The 19,078-nt window shown below is 40.8% G+C and overlaps 1 protein-coding gene across 3 annotated transcripts in view; it reads right to left on the bottom strand.

The window, feature by feature from the left end:
- The window catches only part of CBFB (core-binding factor subunit beta), a 62,584-nt gene extending 43,715 nt beyond the window's left edge, over positions 1-18,869 (bottom strand). For 2 of the 3 annotated variants that reach the window (XM_008139887.3, XM_008139888.3), the window contains exons 1-3: positions 18,531-18,869; positions 18,198-18,284; positions 12,886-13,002 (exon numbers count right to left, since the gene is read on the bottom strand). In XM_008139887.3, coding sequence (XP_008138109.1) covers positions 12,886-13,002; positions 18,198-18,284; positions 18,531-18,608 — 282 coding nt within the window. In that variant the 5' untranslated portion in view covers positions 18,609-18,869. The remainder of the gene's footprint in view (positions 1-12,885; positions 13,003-18,197; positions 18,285-18,530) is intronic. The other variant, XM_054710398.1, reaches the window with a different exon arrangement.
- Between the last annotated feature and the right edge of the window lie 209 nt (positions 18,870-19,078).

The following is a 19,078-nucleotide window of genomic DNA, read 5'->3' on the forward strand; positions in this document are numbered from 1 at the left end:
TACAGTGAACCTTACCAAATTATTAACAAAATGTTCATACAATGAGTTGATTATATGTATTTTTCCAGAAGATCAACTATTATTGCAAACATTTGCACTGTAAGTTAGAAAAACAATTCCAGTAGTCAAAGGTTAAAAGGGAAAAGATAAAGGTTAAAGGCTGATTCAAGGTAATCAAAATGAGGTCTAAAAAGACCCTATTAAAATATTAATAGTGCCTTGGCCAGTGTGGCTCAGTTGATTGGAGTACATCATCCCATATACTAAAAGGTGGCGGGTTTGATTCCAGGTCAGGTACATATCCAAGTTGTAGGTTTGATCCCCAGTTGGGCATGCCTGGGAGACAACCAAACGATATTTCTTTTTCTTTCTTTTTTTTAAAAATATATTTTATTGATTTTTTACAGAGAGGAAGGGAGAGGGATAGAGAGTTAGAAACATCGATGATAGAGAAACACCGATCAGCTGCCTCTTGCACAACCCCTACTGGGGATGTGCCCGCAACCAAGGTACATGCCCTTGACCAGAATTGAACCCGGGGCCTTTCAGTCCGCAGGCCGACGCTCTATCCACTGAGCCAAACCGGTTTCGGCTACCAAACAATGTTTCTCTCTCACATTGATGTTTCCCTCTCTCTCACCCCTTCCTCTCTCTAAAAGTCAATAAAATAAAATGTTAATATTAGTGCTAAGAGTAACTTGGTGGGCCAAAATAACTTAATAGAGGACTTTGGAGGGTGGTATGTGGAGTTTCTGGCAACTTACCTAAGAATTATTTATTAGCAGCAATGTAGTATACTGCAAAAAACAGACTGGGATAAAAAAAGACCTAGGAAACAGATTAAATGACTTTTGAAGATTTATTTAGTCTTCTCAGCTGTAAAATCAAGCTATCACCAAATATGTTCTAAAATTATATAGTGCCAACTCAAGAGAATTAGCAATAATATAAACCATCTAGCACAGTGTTTAATGGTGATCACCATGAAAACTGGTTTGCAGACTGTCAAATGTATTTAAAATGTTCCAGAGTTCTGAAAATGTTTTAGAATTAAATAGTGGTGAAGGTTACACACTGTGAATATATTAAAAATCACTGAATTGTACACCTTAAAAAGAATAAGATGGTGAATTTTACATTACCTGATTTTATTTCAGTTTTTTTAAATGGCCCAGAAATGTTTTAGATAGTAGATAGCAAGTCAGAACTAAAAAGCTGGCATAAATAAGCAATAGCCTCAAAATATGTAGAGCATTCTCCAAAAGGCTATTATCTGTCTTACCTAATAATAGACAAACATGTAAACTGACCATACCTCTGCTACGCCCACAGCCAATCAGGAGTGAGTATGCAAATTAACCCAACAAAGACGGAGGGTTACTTTGCATATACAGGCATGGAGCGGCCGGGAGGGGCAAGGGGGGGACAGCGGAGGGAGCTACAGGAGCGGTGCTCTGGCCGGAAGCGAGGACTTGCAGGCTCCCAGGCGGCCAGAAGTGAAGTCAGGGGAAGGAAGGCCTATTCTTGCACGAATATCATGCAACGGGCCTCTAGTCTGTCTATATAAAAGCCTAAGCGACTGCTTGACCAGTCGCTATGATGCACACTGACCATCAGGGGGCAGATGCTCAACACAGGAGCTGCCCCTTGGTGGTCAGTACACTCCCACAGCAGGAGCGCCACTCAGCTGACTGATGGGCGCCAGGCACTGGGCACAAGCCTCTCCTGCAGACACTCCCCAAGCACCCTTCCCCCATCTGGACTGGGACTGGAATCAGGACCAGCATTGGGACAGACTGGGCGCAAGCCTGTGGCAGCTTCTCAGTCATGGGCGCGGTGGTATTGTCCTAGGACGGGCACACGGAGACCGCAGCGGAACAGCAGCGAGCCTACCGAGCAGCAGCAGTGGCAGGCGCAGTGCCTGGCCTGGACTCAAGCTCCTCCCTAGCTGCCTGCCGCTTCGTGCACTACTACATCCCTCAGGGGATGTTGGACTCCCACCAGATCCCCGCAGCCCACGCCGAGGGACCCCACCGGTGCACAAATCCATGCACCAGGACTCTAGTTTAAAATAATATTCTGCAAGTAAGGCCACTATTGGAAATTAATTTCATATGGGCAGAATATTGTCTGTCTGAAAAATACCTAAATCCTCCTAAAGGAAATATTGAAGTTACATGTTCTAAACTATCCTTTTGTTTCTCTCTCTTCCTCTCCCTCCCTCTCTGAAATAAATAAAAATATTTTTTAAAAGAAGACTGACAGTACAAACTGTTAATAAAGATGTGAAGTAAATGGATCTTTCATATGCTGGAGAATGCAAAACTGTACAGCCACTTTGGAGAACAGCTTGGCAAGTTCTTAAAAAGTTATATTCACTAAATGACCCAGTAATTCAAGTACTACATATCTACCCAAGAGAAATTAAAAGATATGTCCACATAAAAGACTTGTATGTAAATATTCAGACCAGCATTATTCACAATAGCCAAAAAGGGGAAATAACTCAAATGGCCATCAACTGGCAAATGGATAAAATGTGGAATATCCACATAATGAAAAAATGTAATAAAAAGGAATGAACCATCAGCTGACTGACGCTCCTGCTGTGGGAGTGCACTGACCACCAAGGGGCAGCTCCTGTGTTGAGCATCTTCCCCCTGGTGGTCAATGTGTATCATAGCGACTGGTCAAATGGTCGTTTATACATACAACATGGATAAATTTCAAAATCATGTTGCTAAGTGGCAACTAGACACAAAAGACTACATACTATATGTTTCTGTTTATATGAAATCCTAGAAAAGACAAAACTACAGTAACAGAAAGCATATCAGTGGTTGCCTGGACCAGGGATAAAAGGACTGACTGCAAAGGGGCATGAGATAACTTTTTTAGTTATGAAAATGTTCTATATTTTTATTCTGGTGGTTGTTACACCACTGACTATACACATTTGTCACTGAATTAGTGAATTTTGTTGTATATAAGTTATATCTCAATAATGTTGATTAGAAAAAAATTAATTATGAGAGAAATTGGGAAGCAATAAAACGAGGATAAAGAAGTCCTACTCAAGAATTAATCCTTCAGCCCAGCCTGTGTGGCTCAGCAGTTGAGCATCGACCCAGAAACCAGGAGGTTGCAAGTTCGATTCCTGAACAGGGCACATGCCTGGGTTTCAGCCTTGATCCCCAGTGGGGGTTGTGCAGGAAACAGCCAATCTTTGATTCTCTCTCCTCATTGATGCTTCTACCCCTCTCTCTCTCTTGTTCTCCCTTCCTTTCTAACATCAATAAAAATTTTTTAAAAAATTAATTTCTCCAGTTGATAACATTTCAAAGGTGGCCCTGGCCGGTTTTGCTCAGTGGTTAGAGCATCAGCCTACGGACCAAAGGGCCACAGGTTCAATTCTCAGGCAAGGGCACCTACCTTGGTTGCAAGTTCCCCAGCCCCAGTAGGGGCACGTGCGGGAAGCAACCAATGTGTCTCTTTCACATCAATGTTTCTCTCTCTCTGCCCCCCTCTCTTCCCTCCATTCTAATCTCTCTAGAAATCAATGGAAAAAATATCTTTGGGTGAGGATTAAAAAAATGTTTTTCAAAGGTCTTTAACCTTGCAATGTTTGAAGTAATCATTAAAAAATATTGGGGTAGAGCCCTAACGGTTTGGCTCAGTGGACAGAGCGTCGGCCTAAGGACTGAAAGGTCCCAGGTTCGAGTCCGGCATGTACCTTGGTTGCGGGCACATCCCCATTAGGAGGTGTGCAGGAGGCAGCTGATCGATGTTTCTCTCTCATCAATGTGTCTAACTCTCTATCCCTCACCCTTCCTCTCTCTCTAAAAATTCAATAAAATATATTAAAATATATATATATATTGGGGTAGGGCCGAAACCGGTTTGGCTCGGTGGATAGAGCGTCGGCCTGCGGACTGAAAGGTCCTGGGTTCAATTCCGGTCAAGGGCATGTGCCTTGGTTGCGGGCACATCCCTGGTGAGGGGGGTGCAGGAGGCAGCTTGTCGATGTTTCTCTCTCTCTCATCGATGTTTCTAACTCTCTATCCTTCTCCCTTCCTCTCTGTAAAAAAAATCAATAAAATATATGTATATATATATTGGGGTATGAAGTAGAAGCAAGGAGGGGAAGAATTAAGGATGTCCTTCTCAGACATATTTTTCTTCTCTAACTTGGAATATGTAATTTAGATAAGGCCAAAACTGAAAACTTACCTGTACATTAAAAGGTAAACCCAGACAAAAATTCAATTCAAAAGAAGAGAAAAAGAGAATATATAATCTTCAAATAGTTCAGAGGTACACTTACCATATATGTAAATTAATGTAACTAACTGGAATATACTATAACATAACATCTTAATTTTAACTTATTTACTAGAGACCCGGTGCATGAAATTCGTGCATGGGTAGGGTCCCTAGGCCTGGCCGGTGATCCAGGCCGATCTGTGGGGCGACCAGCAGGGCGATGGGGCCCCCGCTGGCACCCGCCTTGGCTGGCCTGGAGCCTATGGGGTGAGGGCAGCTCCTGCATTGAGCGTTTGCTCCCTGGTGGAGTGCGCGTCAATTGACTGAACAGGTCGTTCCACTGTTCAGTCAATTTGCATATTAGGCTTTTTTTATATAGGATTTAAAAATTTTTTTTTCATTGATTTCAGAGAGGAAAGGAGAGATAGAAACATCAATGATAAGAACCACTGATCAGCTGCCTCCTGCACATCCCCTACTGAGGATTGAGCCGGCAACCCAGGCATGTGCCCTTGACCAGAATTAAACCTGGGACCCTTCAGTCCGCAGGCCAATGCTCTATCCACTAAGCCAAACCGGCTAGGGCTGACATCTTAATTTTTAAACATTCTTATTTGTTCATGAAGCCAGTCAACTCTCCCTCTTGGATTTAAAAATTATTGAAATAAAAGCTTTTCTTTAAAAAATATAAACATATGCCTTACAGTGCTAAATTTTATAATTCTAATTCAGTTATTATAGTATACTTAAAACATTTTTAAAAACCAGATTACTTATTTTAATGCACTAAACTGATAACTAAGTGCTGGAAAATATACTTCATATTTTAGCTGAATTGAAACACAAAATCTAGATCTGACAAGCTAGTTGTAAAGTTGCTTCAGTTTCTCTAGGGGAAAATCACATTCCAAAGCTTTACCACAGATATCTTTTATTTGGAGTGACTGGGCTGCTGAAGGAGAAGGAACTTGTTGAGCTTGAATAGGATTTCTCAAAGCTAACATCAAGGAGTCCTCTAAGCCCTGCCAAATTGTGGATGGTATATAAACAGACACAATATTTATTTTGGGACAAAGATCCTGCAGGCAAGTAAGCAAAATGCTCCAGAAGAAGCAGTCACAGGCCTCTGAGAATCCATTTAAAACAAGAGTCTCTCCTCATTCCTTAAATCAAATGCTGTTAAATTTTGCTTTACAATTTGATACTAATGCAAAAGAATGATAAGATTAAGTATAAAAGTTCAGAAAGGAAAAACATAGCTTATCAAAAACATTTATTTAAAAAGTACCTATTCTAGCCCTAGCCAGTTTGGCTCAGTGGACATAGCATTAGCCTGCGGACTGAAGGGTCCTGGGTTTGATTCTGATCAAGGCACATACCCGGGCTTGAGGGCTCAATCCCTGGTGGGGGGTGTGCAGGAGGCAGCTGATCAATAATTCTCTCTCATCATTGTTTCTCTCTGTCTTTCCTTTCCTCTCTGAAATCAATAAAAATATATTTTAAATAAATAAATAAATAGAAAGTACCTACTCTAATATATCCACTGACCCAAACCGACTCAGGCTAGAGTAGGTATTCTAATCACGTATACTTATAACTATTTCTGTGTCTGGTACATGTTTGACTACCAATTAAAATAATAAGTTATAAACAGGAATGCTACAACTATTGCCAATGTAGTAACACTAGACAGTATCTTCAATTTCCATAGAAAAAATATTAAAGTGTAAAGTTCATTTTTTTCATACCCTTTATTTTTATACTCAAAAACTAAATTATGTAGAAAGGACACACAATCATTAATTTAAAATCCCAAATGAGACTTTATAAAACACAGAATGCATGCAAAAACCATTAATCTTACCACTCAAGACTAACAAGTTTTGGTCAACCATAATAATTTGATTTATTTGAAATAAAAATTAGAAATGGGTCCTAAGAGGAAAGATCAAAGGAACTGGAGTTGTCTGGTCTATAAAAATTTAATGTAAGAATGATTTAAATTCTGATCAGTTGCTTTCCTTGTCCTATGACAGCTAAATTAGAGGAAAGCAGTTTAGATTAAGGAAGAATTAAGAACATTTTTGCTTTAGGGTTTTATTAAGGCACCAAAATGGACCACTTGGGAAAGAAGTGGTGTTACAACACTGCACAGCTATGTGCAGTGAAGCTTGACCTAAGGCATGCTACACCACCAAAACTCCATGATTGTCTATAACCTCACCCTATGAAACCATCAAATAGCCTAACTTTGGATAGAGCATCACAATTTAAAAAGCATTTTCACATATTCTGGCATCTCATTTAATCCTTATATACATGAGATACATGAATAAGGCAGACATTCTGATTCCCATTCTATATAATAAAGAGAGAATATGCTAATTTGTCCGTTAAGGTGTCCGAGTCACAACCAGTCAAAGGTGAGCGTGCACAGGAGCTGAGGGGCGGGGATGGGGGCAGAGATTGCACCACCAGGAGGTGAGGCTGCCGCTGGGCCCCCAGCGTAAGCGGGAGCAGGCCTACAGCACCACCTGGTCTGGAAGAGGGGTGTCAGGATGGGCCATGGCGCTCCACCCCCCATGGAAGCACAAGCATGTGCAGGCCCTCGACCCCGCCTGGCCCAGAAGGGGGGAGTGGGGGTGGGGGGAGTCAGGATGGGGGCGGGGCCTTGGCAGAGAGCTCTCAGCACTCCTGCGCTGGGGTCTGAAAGTGCAAAGAGGAAGGGAGAGCACATAGGCAGTTAGGGGGTTTAGGACAGGAGGGGAGAGCAGATAGGCAGTTAGGGGGATCAGACAAGGAAGGGAGAGCAGTTAGGGCCATCAGGCTGGCAGGGGAGCAGTTAGGGCCATCAGGCAAGCAGGCAAGCACTCAGGAGCCAGTGGTTCTGGATTGTGAGAGGGATCCCAGATTGGAGAGGATGCAGGCCAGGCTGAGAGACCCGCCCCCCCATGCACGAATTTCGTGCACCAGGCCACTAGTCTATAATAATAAAAGCATAATATGCTAATTAGACCAGACACCGGAACAACCTTCTGGACGACCTTCTGGGCGAAGCCAGGGCTACAAGTCGCTGCAGCTGCCAGGGCCAAGCCCCTTGCACGAATTTCGTGAATCAGGCCTCTAGTTTACAGATAAGGAAAATGGTTATGATTGTCTTTTGACTCAAATCCAGAGCTCTTTCCATTGCACTGTATCATTTTAAAAGTTCTGAAAAAGACCCTTATTAAGAGTCAATGTAGACAGCTTACTAGACACCAGGGTACAAAAGTTCTAACTATACTTAATAGACAAATTATAAAATTGTGCTCTGATTTGATTGAATACAAAGTACCTATTTATAGTCAATAATCCATTAACAACCCTTCCTTATTAAAGACCCTTGCTTTGAAAATATTCAATAAATAAAAGAAATGCTTTTACTGAACCTATTTTCTTAGACCATGAAGCCGTATTTCGAATCAGAGAGAACATGAAGCTGTTTCCTATTAGCATTCAAATTTTTTTCTGAATTCACCGTATCTAAGTGAATATTGTAGTAGTCAGTCAAGATGGCCCCAATGATCCCAGCCTCCTGGTATTCACACCCAAGTATGTGAATAAATCTCCCGCCTTCCTGCTGAGTGTGAGCTAGAGTGTATGGGCTACACTTAGTGACTCGCTTCTAATGAACAGGTCATAAAAAGCAGAGTGACTTCATTTTCCCCTCTGTATGAAGCAGAACACATGACTACACACTGAAGCCACCTACTAAAAGTCACATGAGTTGAGCTCGGAAGTGGATGCTTCAGCTCTAGTCAAGTTTTCAGAGACTGCACAGCCCGAGCCCTGAGCCAGAGCCATCCAGCCAAGCCACTCCTAGATTCCTGTAAAAGGGCATGAGGAAACTTTTGGGAATGACTGAAACATTATCTTGATTATGGGTGGTTTTCACATGGGTGTGCACATTTGTTAAAACTCAAAGTATACACTTAAAATGGGTGCATTTTATTGTATGTAAATTACACTTCAATAGAGTTGATTCTTTTTATTTTATTTTTTTAAATATTTTTTATTGATTTCAGAGAGGAAGAAAGAGGGAGAGAGACAGAAACATGCATGATGAGAGAGAATCATGGTGGATCGGCTGCCTCTTGCAAGTCCCCCACTGGGGATCGAGCCCACAACACAGGCATGTGCCCTTGACCAGAATCGAACCTGGGACCTTTCAGTTCACAGGCCGACACTCTATCCACTGAGCCAAACTGGCTTGGGAGAGTTGATTCTTTTTAAAAGGCCACTGAATTCTTGAGCTAAGCCGACAAAGGGTTACTTACTAAAAAGCAGTGCCATGACTTAAGGGTAGTTGGTGAGAAAAGATAAGTTGTAATAACAATCTACCACCACAAACTCACATGTTCTAAACTGCCCCTCAAAATTGTTCCACCCACAGCCTTTCCCATCTCAAATGACAGCAATCCCATACTCCCAGTTGCTCTAGCCAAAAATGTTGGAGCCTTTCTTGACTCTCACACCCCACATTCAATCCAGAAGCAAACACTGTTGGCTCTAACTCAAAATACATGCATACTATAACAACTTCTCACCACCTCCACTGCTACTACCATAATAGTCAAACTGGTCTCCCTGCTTCACGCTTGTCCCCTGTAGCCTATCGTGAACTCAGCAGTTAGAGTGATCCTTTCAAAATCTCTGGCAGATCATATCGTTCACCTGATCAAAAACCTGAAACATCTCCCCATTTCACTCCAAGTCCATCTCATTACAATGGCTACCATGGTCACACAAACTGGCTTCTTATCTCCCAGATCTCATCTCTTACTATTCTCCTTGCTCAGTCTACTCCAGTCACTGGGGCCTGCTTGCTGTTTATCCAACACACAGTGCATGCTTCCACTCTAGAGCCTTACAATGGAGGTCTTCTCCGTCTAGAACACCTTTCCCCATACCCAAATGGCTCATCATATCATTTCTTAACCTCCTTCAGGTCTCTGCTCAAATATGATCTTTACCCAGACCATCTTATTGATAACTTCAAACATACCTGCTCACCCTTATTGTACTCTACTTTTTCTCTTTTTCCCAAAGCACTTATCACTTTGCAACATAATGTATAATTTATTTATTATGTATATTGTCTACTCCTCCACTCCTGCCATAAAACAACCTCCAGGGTAGAATCTTTGTGTGTGTGTGTGTTTACTGATGTATCACAAGTACCTAGGACAGTGCTCAGTACATATAACAGGTGTTCAACAAATACTTTCTGAATGAACTTTTTATAACTGTGTCAGGTACTGGGCTAAGCACTTTATATATTCACTATTTCAATCACTAGGGCAATCCTACAAAGTATGCATTAACCTCATTTTACAATGAAAACCATAGATTAAATAATTTGCCCAAAGTTACATACTAGCAAATGAAACCAGGACTTAATTCTGCCTAATTCTAAAGCCTTGTTAACCACTAGTTTTCTCAAAGCTGGGTATGAATGGGAAGAAAACTAAGCTGCTTCAGGAAGTAACCTGGTTGAGAGTATGTGGAAGACATTGATGTGTGATCCAATATAAGGAGCAGAGGTAAATAATTACCATTTGGGGAATTTTCCTTCACTTTTTACTTGCTTCTATTCCTAGCCCTATTGAGATAGAAACAGAAGCTAATGGTTACCAGAAAGAGACCATAAAAAAAGAGGACGAGTCCTAGCTGGTTTGGCTCAGTGGACAGAACATCAGCCTGCGGACTGAGGGGTCCCAGGTTTGGTTCTGGTCAGGGGCACATGCCCAGGTTGTGGGCTCGGTCCCCAGTGGGGGGCGTGCAGGAGGCAGCTGGTCTATGATTCCCTCTTATCATTGATGTTTCTATCTCTCTCCCTCTCTGAAATCAATAAAAAAATATATTTAAAAAAAAAAGAAGCAAGAGAAAAAGACCCATGTACTCCACAGATGAAAAAACATTGGTCAGTACTTTTTTTCCAAATTCTCTGGCATACTTTATCCCAGTAGTATGGTGTAATATGAGCAGTTGTTTTCTTGTTTGCTTTAAAATACTTTTTTTCCTGTAGATTCTACTAGTGTAGTACAGGTGTTGTCAAAATTATATTTGAGAAATATATGAACCTACACATAAACATTTACAGATTTAAATCTAAAGATACTGATTTTTTTTGCCAGTGTTATCATTTTTGGAACACAGCCACACTCATCTGTTTACACACTTGTCTATGGCCTCTTTCACACTCTTAACAGCTGAAATGAGTAGTTGCAACAGAGAGAAAAATGACAATATTTAGTATCTGGCCCTTTACAGAAAAAAACTTCGAAAACAAACATTAATGAAATGCAAGGATCCTGATATCTTACATTTTTTTAATCACTTTTCCTGATATATTTGAAAACATATCCTCTAAATACTAGAATATGCCATTAAAACATTTTTGGTATTGTTGGTCATATAACTAAAAACATCTCAATGGCTTAAGTCCAAAAATAATATGGTCTTCGCCGAAACCGGTTTGGCTCAGTGGATAGAGCGACGGCCTGCGGACTCAAGGGTCCCAGGTTCGATTCCGGTCAAGGGCATGTACCTTGGTTGCGGGCACATCCCCAGTAGGGGGTGTGCAAGAGGCAGCTGATGGATGTTTCTCTCTCATTGATGTTTCTAACTCTCTATCCTTCTCTCTTCCTCTCTGTAAAAAATCAATAAAATATATTAAAAATAATAATAATAATATGGTCTTCAATCCAGTAAACATATGTCATTAAATTAATTCAAGCAAATATACTTCCTAGTAGAGTTAACACCATTTAATAGTTCTTAAACACTGGAAGACTTCAGTAACACTGGGATGTCAATTTTTTAAAATGTATTTTTATTGATTTCAGAGAGGAAGAGAAAGATAAGAGATAGAAACATCAATGATGAAAGAGAATCGATTGGCTGCCTCCTGAGCGCCCCCTACTGGGGACTGAGCTTGAAACCCAGGCATGTGCCCTGGCTGGGAATCAAATTGTGACCTCCTGGTTCCTAGGTCTAGGCTCAACCACTGAGCCACACCAGCCAAGTGAGATATCAATTTTGAAATCAAAATAGTTTAGCATTAAAGTTGAAAGGAAAGGATTTATTTTTGGTCTATGTCTGCTGTATCTGAGCTACCATATTAACACACTTTAAGGAAGAATTTTGAACAAGGAAAACAGTAATTTCTTCAATTTAGTCATACATACATGTACCAAATAGACCCCCCTCCCAAAAAAAAGCAAAAATCATATAATGACTTCAAAACTTCTGCCATTAACCCTAGCTGGTTTTGCTCAGTGGACAGAGCTTCGGCCTTCGGACTAAAACGTCCCAGGTTCAATTCTGGTCATGGCCATGTACCTTGGTTGCAAGCTCAATCCTCAGCCCCAATCGATATTTCTCTCTCTCTCTCTCCCCTTTCCCTTCCACTCTCGCTCTAAAAATTAATGGAAAAACTATCCTAGGATGAGGATTTTTTAAAAAGGACTAAATAGGAGATCTGGAACATTTTCATTTAATCTTTCAAGCATAAAAGCTAACACATAGGAAAGCAAGTTACTTAATTATTGTTAATTTTTTACATTCTGTACCTATTTTTTCCTCTCCCTTCCCAAAGATTAGTTTATCACTGACAAAAGATCAAACCTTATTTCATAAAATTAAAGAAAACAAAGAAGTCTTCATTATATATATGAAGATAAGAAATCCTTTTCCTACCTAATACATCCTAATACAATTTTTTTAAGTTCCTCAAAGGAATATTCAGATATTTCTTATGTTTTACAAATAAAGTGATAGGTTATGCTATTCATGACAGAAAAGTAATTTAGCAAGTTGATGGAAACACTGCAAAGGAAACCGGAGAAAAGTCAAATATAAAATAAAGTTAAAATTTTATTTTTTTAAATATTATATTGAAGTCAACTTCTACATAAAAAGATGAACCAATCCAAAATATTCATTAAAATATCACCAAAATCATAATATACATTAACTTAGTTTTTAACAGAGCTCTCAACTTAAAAATTTCCACTTACATTTTTCATCTTCAACATAAACTTCCAACATAAAAATTTTGACATCTATTTGTTTTCTCAGAAGCATTTTCTCAAAACAAAGAAATTATTTCCAAGTTAAAATTTTCATGCTGCTTTTTTTCAAAATTAAATTACTAACAGAAGCAGAAAGCTACCCAGGAGCTATTTCTAAATATTATTAAATTTAAAGCCTAGCCTACAAAGCCTTTTCTCATTTTTCTCTTAATTTCTTTTTTACAGCACTGTAGTCACAAATATCTTAGTAAGAAAAAGATTATTTCCTGCCAAACATTTAAAGAAATTAAGTTTTGAATGTTCCGTGTAAGAAAAATACACTACTCTCTCTAAATGCTAGAACTTTCTAAGGTGAATGTTAATACACATGAAATCAGCAATGGAATGATATAAAAGTTTGAGTGATTTTTAAAAATTATGTATCCTTATAATATGAAAACATATCCCTTTATAATCAGAACTATAATCTCTTTATTAATGTAAATCATCAGATAATTTCTAATAAAACAATCTATAGTATTTCAAATTACAAAGAAATGTTTCCTACCTTGCCTGCTTCTCTTTCTAAGTCGACATATTCCCGGCTAGGTGTTTGTCGCTGTTCTCCCTGCCAGCTGGCCGGAAAAAACTGGAGAGACAGATTGGTTCCTGTGGCCACAAAAGCCTTTTAGAAAAATCAATACAAACAGGATCAGGAGCAGGACATTACATAAATTATGCAGGCAGTCATTTATTTTTACATCAGTTTCTGTCTTAAGCCAGGCAGCACCAAGAATACTTAAAAGTAAAAAACATGCACTCATCATTTTTCTTAAGTATTAAGTTACAAACATCTGATTCCATTTTGAGGACATTTGCCATTGGCTGCTTAAATATAAAATCAAGCCATGGAAATCAATACTTTCTTTCAGGTCAGTTTTTGCTGACGTTAGGATTGTGCATTGCTAATGTCTAACCAGAAGCTACCATCCCTGAATTTAAAAACTTTATTTTTTAAGTGTGAAAATCACTGAAGTCTAAACATTTTGAATTCGAAAACATACAATTTAAAGTATAAATGGGACATTTTAATTTTTCTTGATAGCCCCTGCTTTAAAGCCCATGTTAAAAATGCACAGGACTGTCCACTTGTGATCAACTATACATTAGCATGTGCCCTGACAGCACTTCCCATTCTCTCTAAAATCTTGGATGATTAAAAATCACACAACATTTTCTAAAATCTGACTTCAGGATAACTGGATCTGACTATAACAAAAGAGTATTCATCTAATATTTATAAAAGATTAGGATAGCTCAACAGACAGAACAATCTAAACAATCTAAATCCATTTCAATAAAGTGTCAATCTGTATAGTCCCTGAGCAATTTAACTATATTTCCCCCCAAGTAAAAAAATGGAACACTGTCCCTTTTTCCCAAGGGAAATTAAGAAGTAAAAAGCATTTTTGGAAAAAAAAACCACATTTGTCATCATCTAAATGTAAACTTTTCTTGTTGGAATTTTTTCTTTTATTAATTAAAATAGAATATTTTTGTTTTATTATACCAATTAAAGTTGTAAAGCATAAAGTTTTCAAGCAGAGTCTTCATCTGAAATAAGGGGTTCACATTTTGGCGATTTGTTCAAAGCCTTTAGCTGATTCAACTATTCTCTAGTTCCCCTGATGATTAACAGATTAGATTTTTTTTAGAGATAAAAATTATACTTCCTATTTTTATTACTGGTACCGTACATACAATTGTCAACCTAACTGCTAAATTTCTACAGTTTTGATAGCATTTCCCTAATCACCTGGGATACCCTTTCTTATGAACAGCCATCATTACAATATTAACTTTAAAAAATCTTATCCCACTATTAGCATAAGTTTAAAAAATAATCAAGTGAAATTAAATAAACAGTCTAAATTAAAAGCAGACTGCTAGCTGTGTCCTTAGGCAAGTTACTTAACTCTACCTCAGTTTCCTCACAAATTAATATTTGTAAAGAGCTTAGAACAGATCAAGTAAATGATATATAAGTACCTGCTAAATAAAAGAAAAGAAATAATTTTGAGCTAATTTTTTCCACCCTCAGATAATTAAATTCTCAGAGCAGAGTGGTGGCAAATAAGAGATTCAGCCCATGAAATGAAGCCTTGTATAAAAATCTCCCAGGCAAGTTTCTTCAGTATTCACCTAGTAGCAAATCCTTCCACCCACTGTACCCCAAATCAGCTCTATGCTCAGTAAAAACAGTCTACAGATCTTATTACCTCACCTCCTGTCTGAACGCCAACCTCAGAAGAGATTTCCTGCTTCCTCACTTTATACCCATTATCTCATCAAGATCCCTCTCTCTGACATAGAAGTGATAAAAAAACAGATCATTCTAGAATAACATTTCCCAAATTTATTTGACCACAGAATTCTTTAATGGAATACCTATACATACATAAGCTCAGAAAATTATCTTTGAAAACATAAAAATGCTACACCGGTATCCCTGTCTATATGTAAGATTTCCAGATTGCCCTATTTTTTTATAGGTTTCATAAATTATAAAACAGCACACATTGTGCCAATCCAACATACCTTTTATCCTTCCATTTTCAGGATTAAAAATATATGGTTTTATCCTGGCCAGGTAGTTCAGTCAGTTAGAGCATTGTTCTGACACCCCAAGGTTGTCAGTTCAATCTCCAGTAAGGGCATATACCCAATGAATGCATAAATAAGTGGAACAAATCAATCTCTCCCCACCCCATCTCTTTCTCTCTCAAAACAATAAAATAAATTTTTAAAAATATACATATGGTTTTTACTGCTCTCCCAGTAGAGTCACCATACCTATCATAAGTATTTTTTTCTTTTATTAATCATTAGTGTTGAAGACATCTCCAACACTTTTACTACAGTAAGAACTTACCAGGGAAATAAATCAGTTTACCAAATAGAATAGATTCTATCCCTCACCCATGATCACTTTTTTTTTTTTTTTTTTAATATATTTTTTTATTGATTTTTTACAGAGAGGAAGAGAGAGGGATAGAGAGCCAGAAACATCGATGATAGAGAAACATCGATCAGCTGCCTCCTGCACACCCCCCACCGGGGATGCGCCCGCAACCAAGGTACATGCCCCTGACCGGAATCGAACCCGGGACCCCTCAGTCCGCAGGCCGACGCCCTATCCACTGAGCCAAACCGGTCTCGGCACCCATGATCACTTTTATTCATGCTACCTTATAGTTAACAAGAGATGAGCATCACAGAACTTAGGTTGGGAATAATTGTGGGAAATATGTATATTTTTACAGTATATAACTGCTGTCAAAATAGAGGCCAAAGAATACATTTTCCACATCTATTTTCCATAACCAAATAGGTAAAAGCTACTGCCTGTTTATAAGCCAAAAGACAAATTTTAGGCATTACATTAAGTAACCTCTAAACTGAGTTAATCAAGTACCTATGATGCAAAAGGCATTGTGCAAAGTACCTGCACAGAGGGGAGTATATTAATGAATATAACCACAGAATTAATGTGGTCTCCACCCTCTAGGATAGTGGTCGGCAAACTCATTAGTCAACAGAGCCAAATATCAACAGTACGAGTGAAATTTCTTTTGAGAGCCAAATTTTTTTAACTTAAACTTCTTCTAACGCCACTTCTTCAAAATAGACTCGCCCAGGCCGTGGTATTTTGTGGACGAGCCACACTCAAGGGGCCAAAGAGCCGCAGTCTGCTCTCAGAGATAAGAATACCATAATTTCGCCGAAACCGGTTTGGCTCAGTGGATAGAGCGTCGGCCTGCGGACTCAGGGGTCCCAGGTTCGATTCCGGTCAAGGGCTTGTACCTTGGTTGCGGGCGCATCCCCAGTGGGGGGTGTGCAAGAGGCAGCTGATGGATGTTTCTCTCTCATCGATGTTTCTAACTCTATCCCTCTCTCTTCCTCTCTGTAAAAAATAAATAAAATACATTTAAAAAAAAAGAATACTGTAATTTACATGTGGAGGACATGGAATTAAAGGGGGGAAACTAGAGAGAGTAATGTGAAATCCCTTACCAAATACAAATAGTTACATTATTCGACAAATTAAGACACATATGCCCTCTTAAGAGCAAATCTTTCGATGTACCTTCAACTTTCAATACTTGTCAGATATTAAGAACTTATTAAAATTTGTAGGATGAAATATTTGGAAAAGAGGAAGAACTAAAACATCTATCTGATTTACCCCTGGAAAGAAATTTATGACAAATACAAGCCACCTATAAAATATTACAGCAACATTATAGTACAGTATTTCAGATACACTGCGGGTTAAATTATATTCCCAGTTCATAATTACATGCAGTAAAGTCTGGTATGACAGAAAAACTGTTAATAGCTATTCTTTATTTGGTTTAAAAAAAAACAACCCTCAGCTTTAAAAAAGTCCTGACAATAGTTTATATCTCAACTTTTACATCAATTACCTCCAGGAAATCCACTGGTTAGGTATACCATCACCTTTTGCAAAAGGAAACACATGCAAAGGATGATACAATTACTGGACCGACTAATAAATGATTCTTTTACCACTCAATAACAAAACCAAAATATATTTGTCTTACACATTATAATCATATGATTACAACTACTCAAAAAATTTGGCAGTGGGCTGAAAGCAGGAGCTTTTCTTTCATAACATGCAATAACAATCAACTATTCTAGAGCTCCTGGTAAATTTAGCCAGCATCTTCTCATTTTCTGTAATATGATTCTAAAAAACCTTCATTTTAAATATGGAAATAACCTTTAAAAATAAATTTGGTTTTGGTGAAGAGAATTTAATGGTATGCAAGTTATATCTCAATAAAAATAAATAGATGCTCTATAAAAGAGGTGGGAGAAGTAAATGTACCAATATGTCCTCCTATTGTTAACCCAAACTCAAACTGCACAGTAGCTTCAAGTCTCTTCAAATGCAATGGGCCCAATCACGGAGTAGATAATTATTGGATTCCATCACATAATATTTCAACTTTTTTTTTTTTTTTAAATAATCAACCTTTCCTTTCTTCCTATCCATTCTTTGGTTTCTTCATTCCCCTTTCATTAGCACCTCCATCGGACAAATCAAAAGATCAGGGAAACTAGAACACTTTAATTTTTTTTTTCTTTTAACATTAGGTTTGATGGAGGCAAAGCACTAAATCTACCACCCATAATACGGCCTCAAGATCAACTGTGGTTTTTGAAAATCCATGCAGCACAAACGGGGTATGCTTTTTAGCTTTGAAAAAAAGACGATAATGGTTTCTCTCTGATTCTCCTAGGGTTTAACATTCTAAGAAAAGATCGCGGCATGTTCCTTAGGTCATTTTTTTTTTCTTCTCTATAAGGACAATAGATAACTGGCGTAAAGATTTATTATTCTTAGCTATACTGGGAATGAGAGAGCTTCACATACAGACTTACCCACGAACTATCGTCCAGGAGCCAGATCCTTGAATGAAGCCCAGGTCTTTTCCCGAATGGGTGTTTTCTTCCCTAGAAACACCCGATCCCTTACTCGAGCCTACACATAACCTTTCCCTGCTTAGTCCGCCTCCGGTTTGCGTTCGCCGACGGCAAACTGCCGAGTCGTGTCTGCGAGACATACCCACCGCCGAGGGTCACAGGGAAGCGCCTCCGCGCCAGGACGCGCGGCCCGCCAGTATCTGCTTTCGCATTTTGAATCCCGAGTAGGAAGTGAGACGGCGCCCCGCTCAGTTCCGGGACCCGCGGCGTCCGGAACCGACCTGGGCCGCGGCAGCCCCCGCGCAACAAGTGACCCGCGCGCGCCTCGGTGCCCGGCGCCCCCGGCCCCCCGCCCCGCCGACTTACGATTTCCGAGCGGCCGTCGCGGCAGGCGTTCTGGAAGCGCGCCTGGCGCTCCTCGTGGGGCCGGTCCCTGAAGCCCGTGTACTTAATCTGCAAGGCAGAGAGACAGCCCGAAATCAGGAGCCAAATCCGCGGCGCCGCCCGCGCGCCGGCCCGCCCGCCCCGCGCGACGCCGATAAGGACAAGCAGAGCCTGCGGGCAGACGGCGGCCCGGGCGAGATTGCCCCCCTCCGCGGGAGCCGGCGCGGGGTTCCCGGGGGCCGCGCCGCCCAAACTTTTCTCCGCCCGGGCCCACTCGGGGCGCGCCGCGGCCTCCGCGCCGTCCGCCCGCCTCACCTCGCATTCGCGGCTCAGCTTCCTGAAGAACTCCTCGTTCTCGAACTTGCTTCTCTGGTCGGGCACGACGCGCGGCATCTTCCCGCCCTGAGACCGCGTCGGCCGGTCGGGCTCCGGGCTAGCGCGGGCACCCGCTGGCCGGCTCCGCGTTGACCGACTGACCGCTACCCGCGGAGCCCTTTGTTTCAGGCGCCCGCGCGCGTGGGCTCCCGCTCCCGGAGTCTGAGGTGCCGCCGCGCGCTCGAGCCCAGCCCACGCCGCCGCCTCAGCCGTTGCCTGCCGCCCGCGCGGACCCAGCACCCGCCGCCCCCGACCGCCGCCGCCGCCGCCGCCACTTCCTCTCACCGCCCACCTCGCTGGCCGTCGGCCCCGCCCCCGCCGGCCCCACCCCTCCCCTCGCGCGCCCGCCCGCCCCAAACTCCAGCAAACAAAACGTACCATTCACAACTCCGCGATCCGCGCCGCGCATGCGCCGCCCCGCTCGCGGGCCGCTAGGTTGCAGTGAACCTGGCTCCTCCCGCCGCGCGGCCCTCTTCCCCTGGCTGACC

Source organism: Eptesicus fuscus, chromosome 21 (assembly GCF_027574615.1).
Source record: "Eptesicus fuscus isolate TK198812 chromosome 21, DD_ASM_mEF_20220401, whole genome shotgun sequence".
Taxonomy (NCBI): domain Eukaryota; kingdom Metazoa; phylum Chordata; class Mammalia; order Chiroptera; family Vespertilionidae; genus Eptesicus; species Eptesicus fuscus.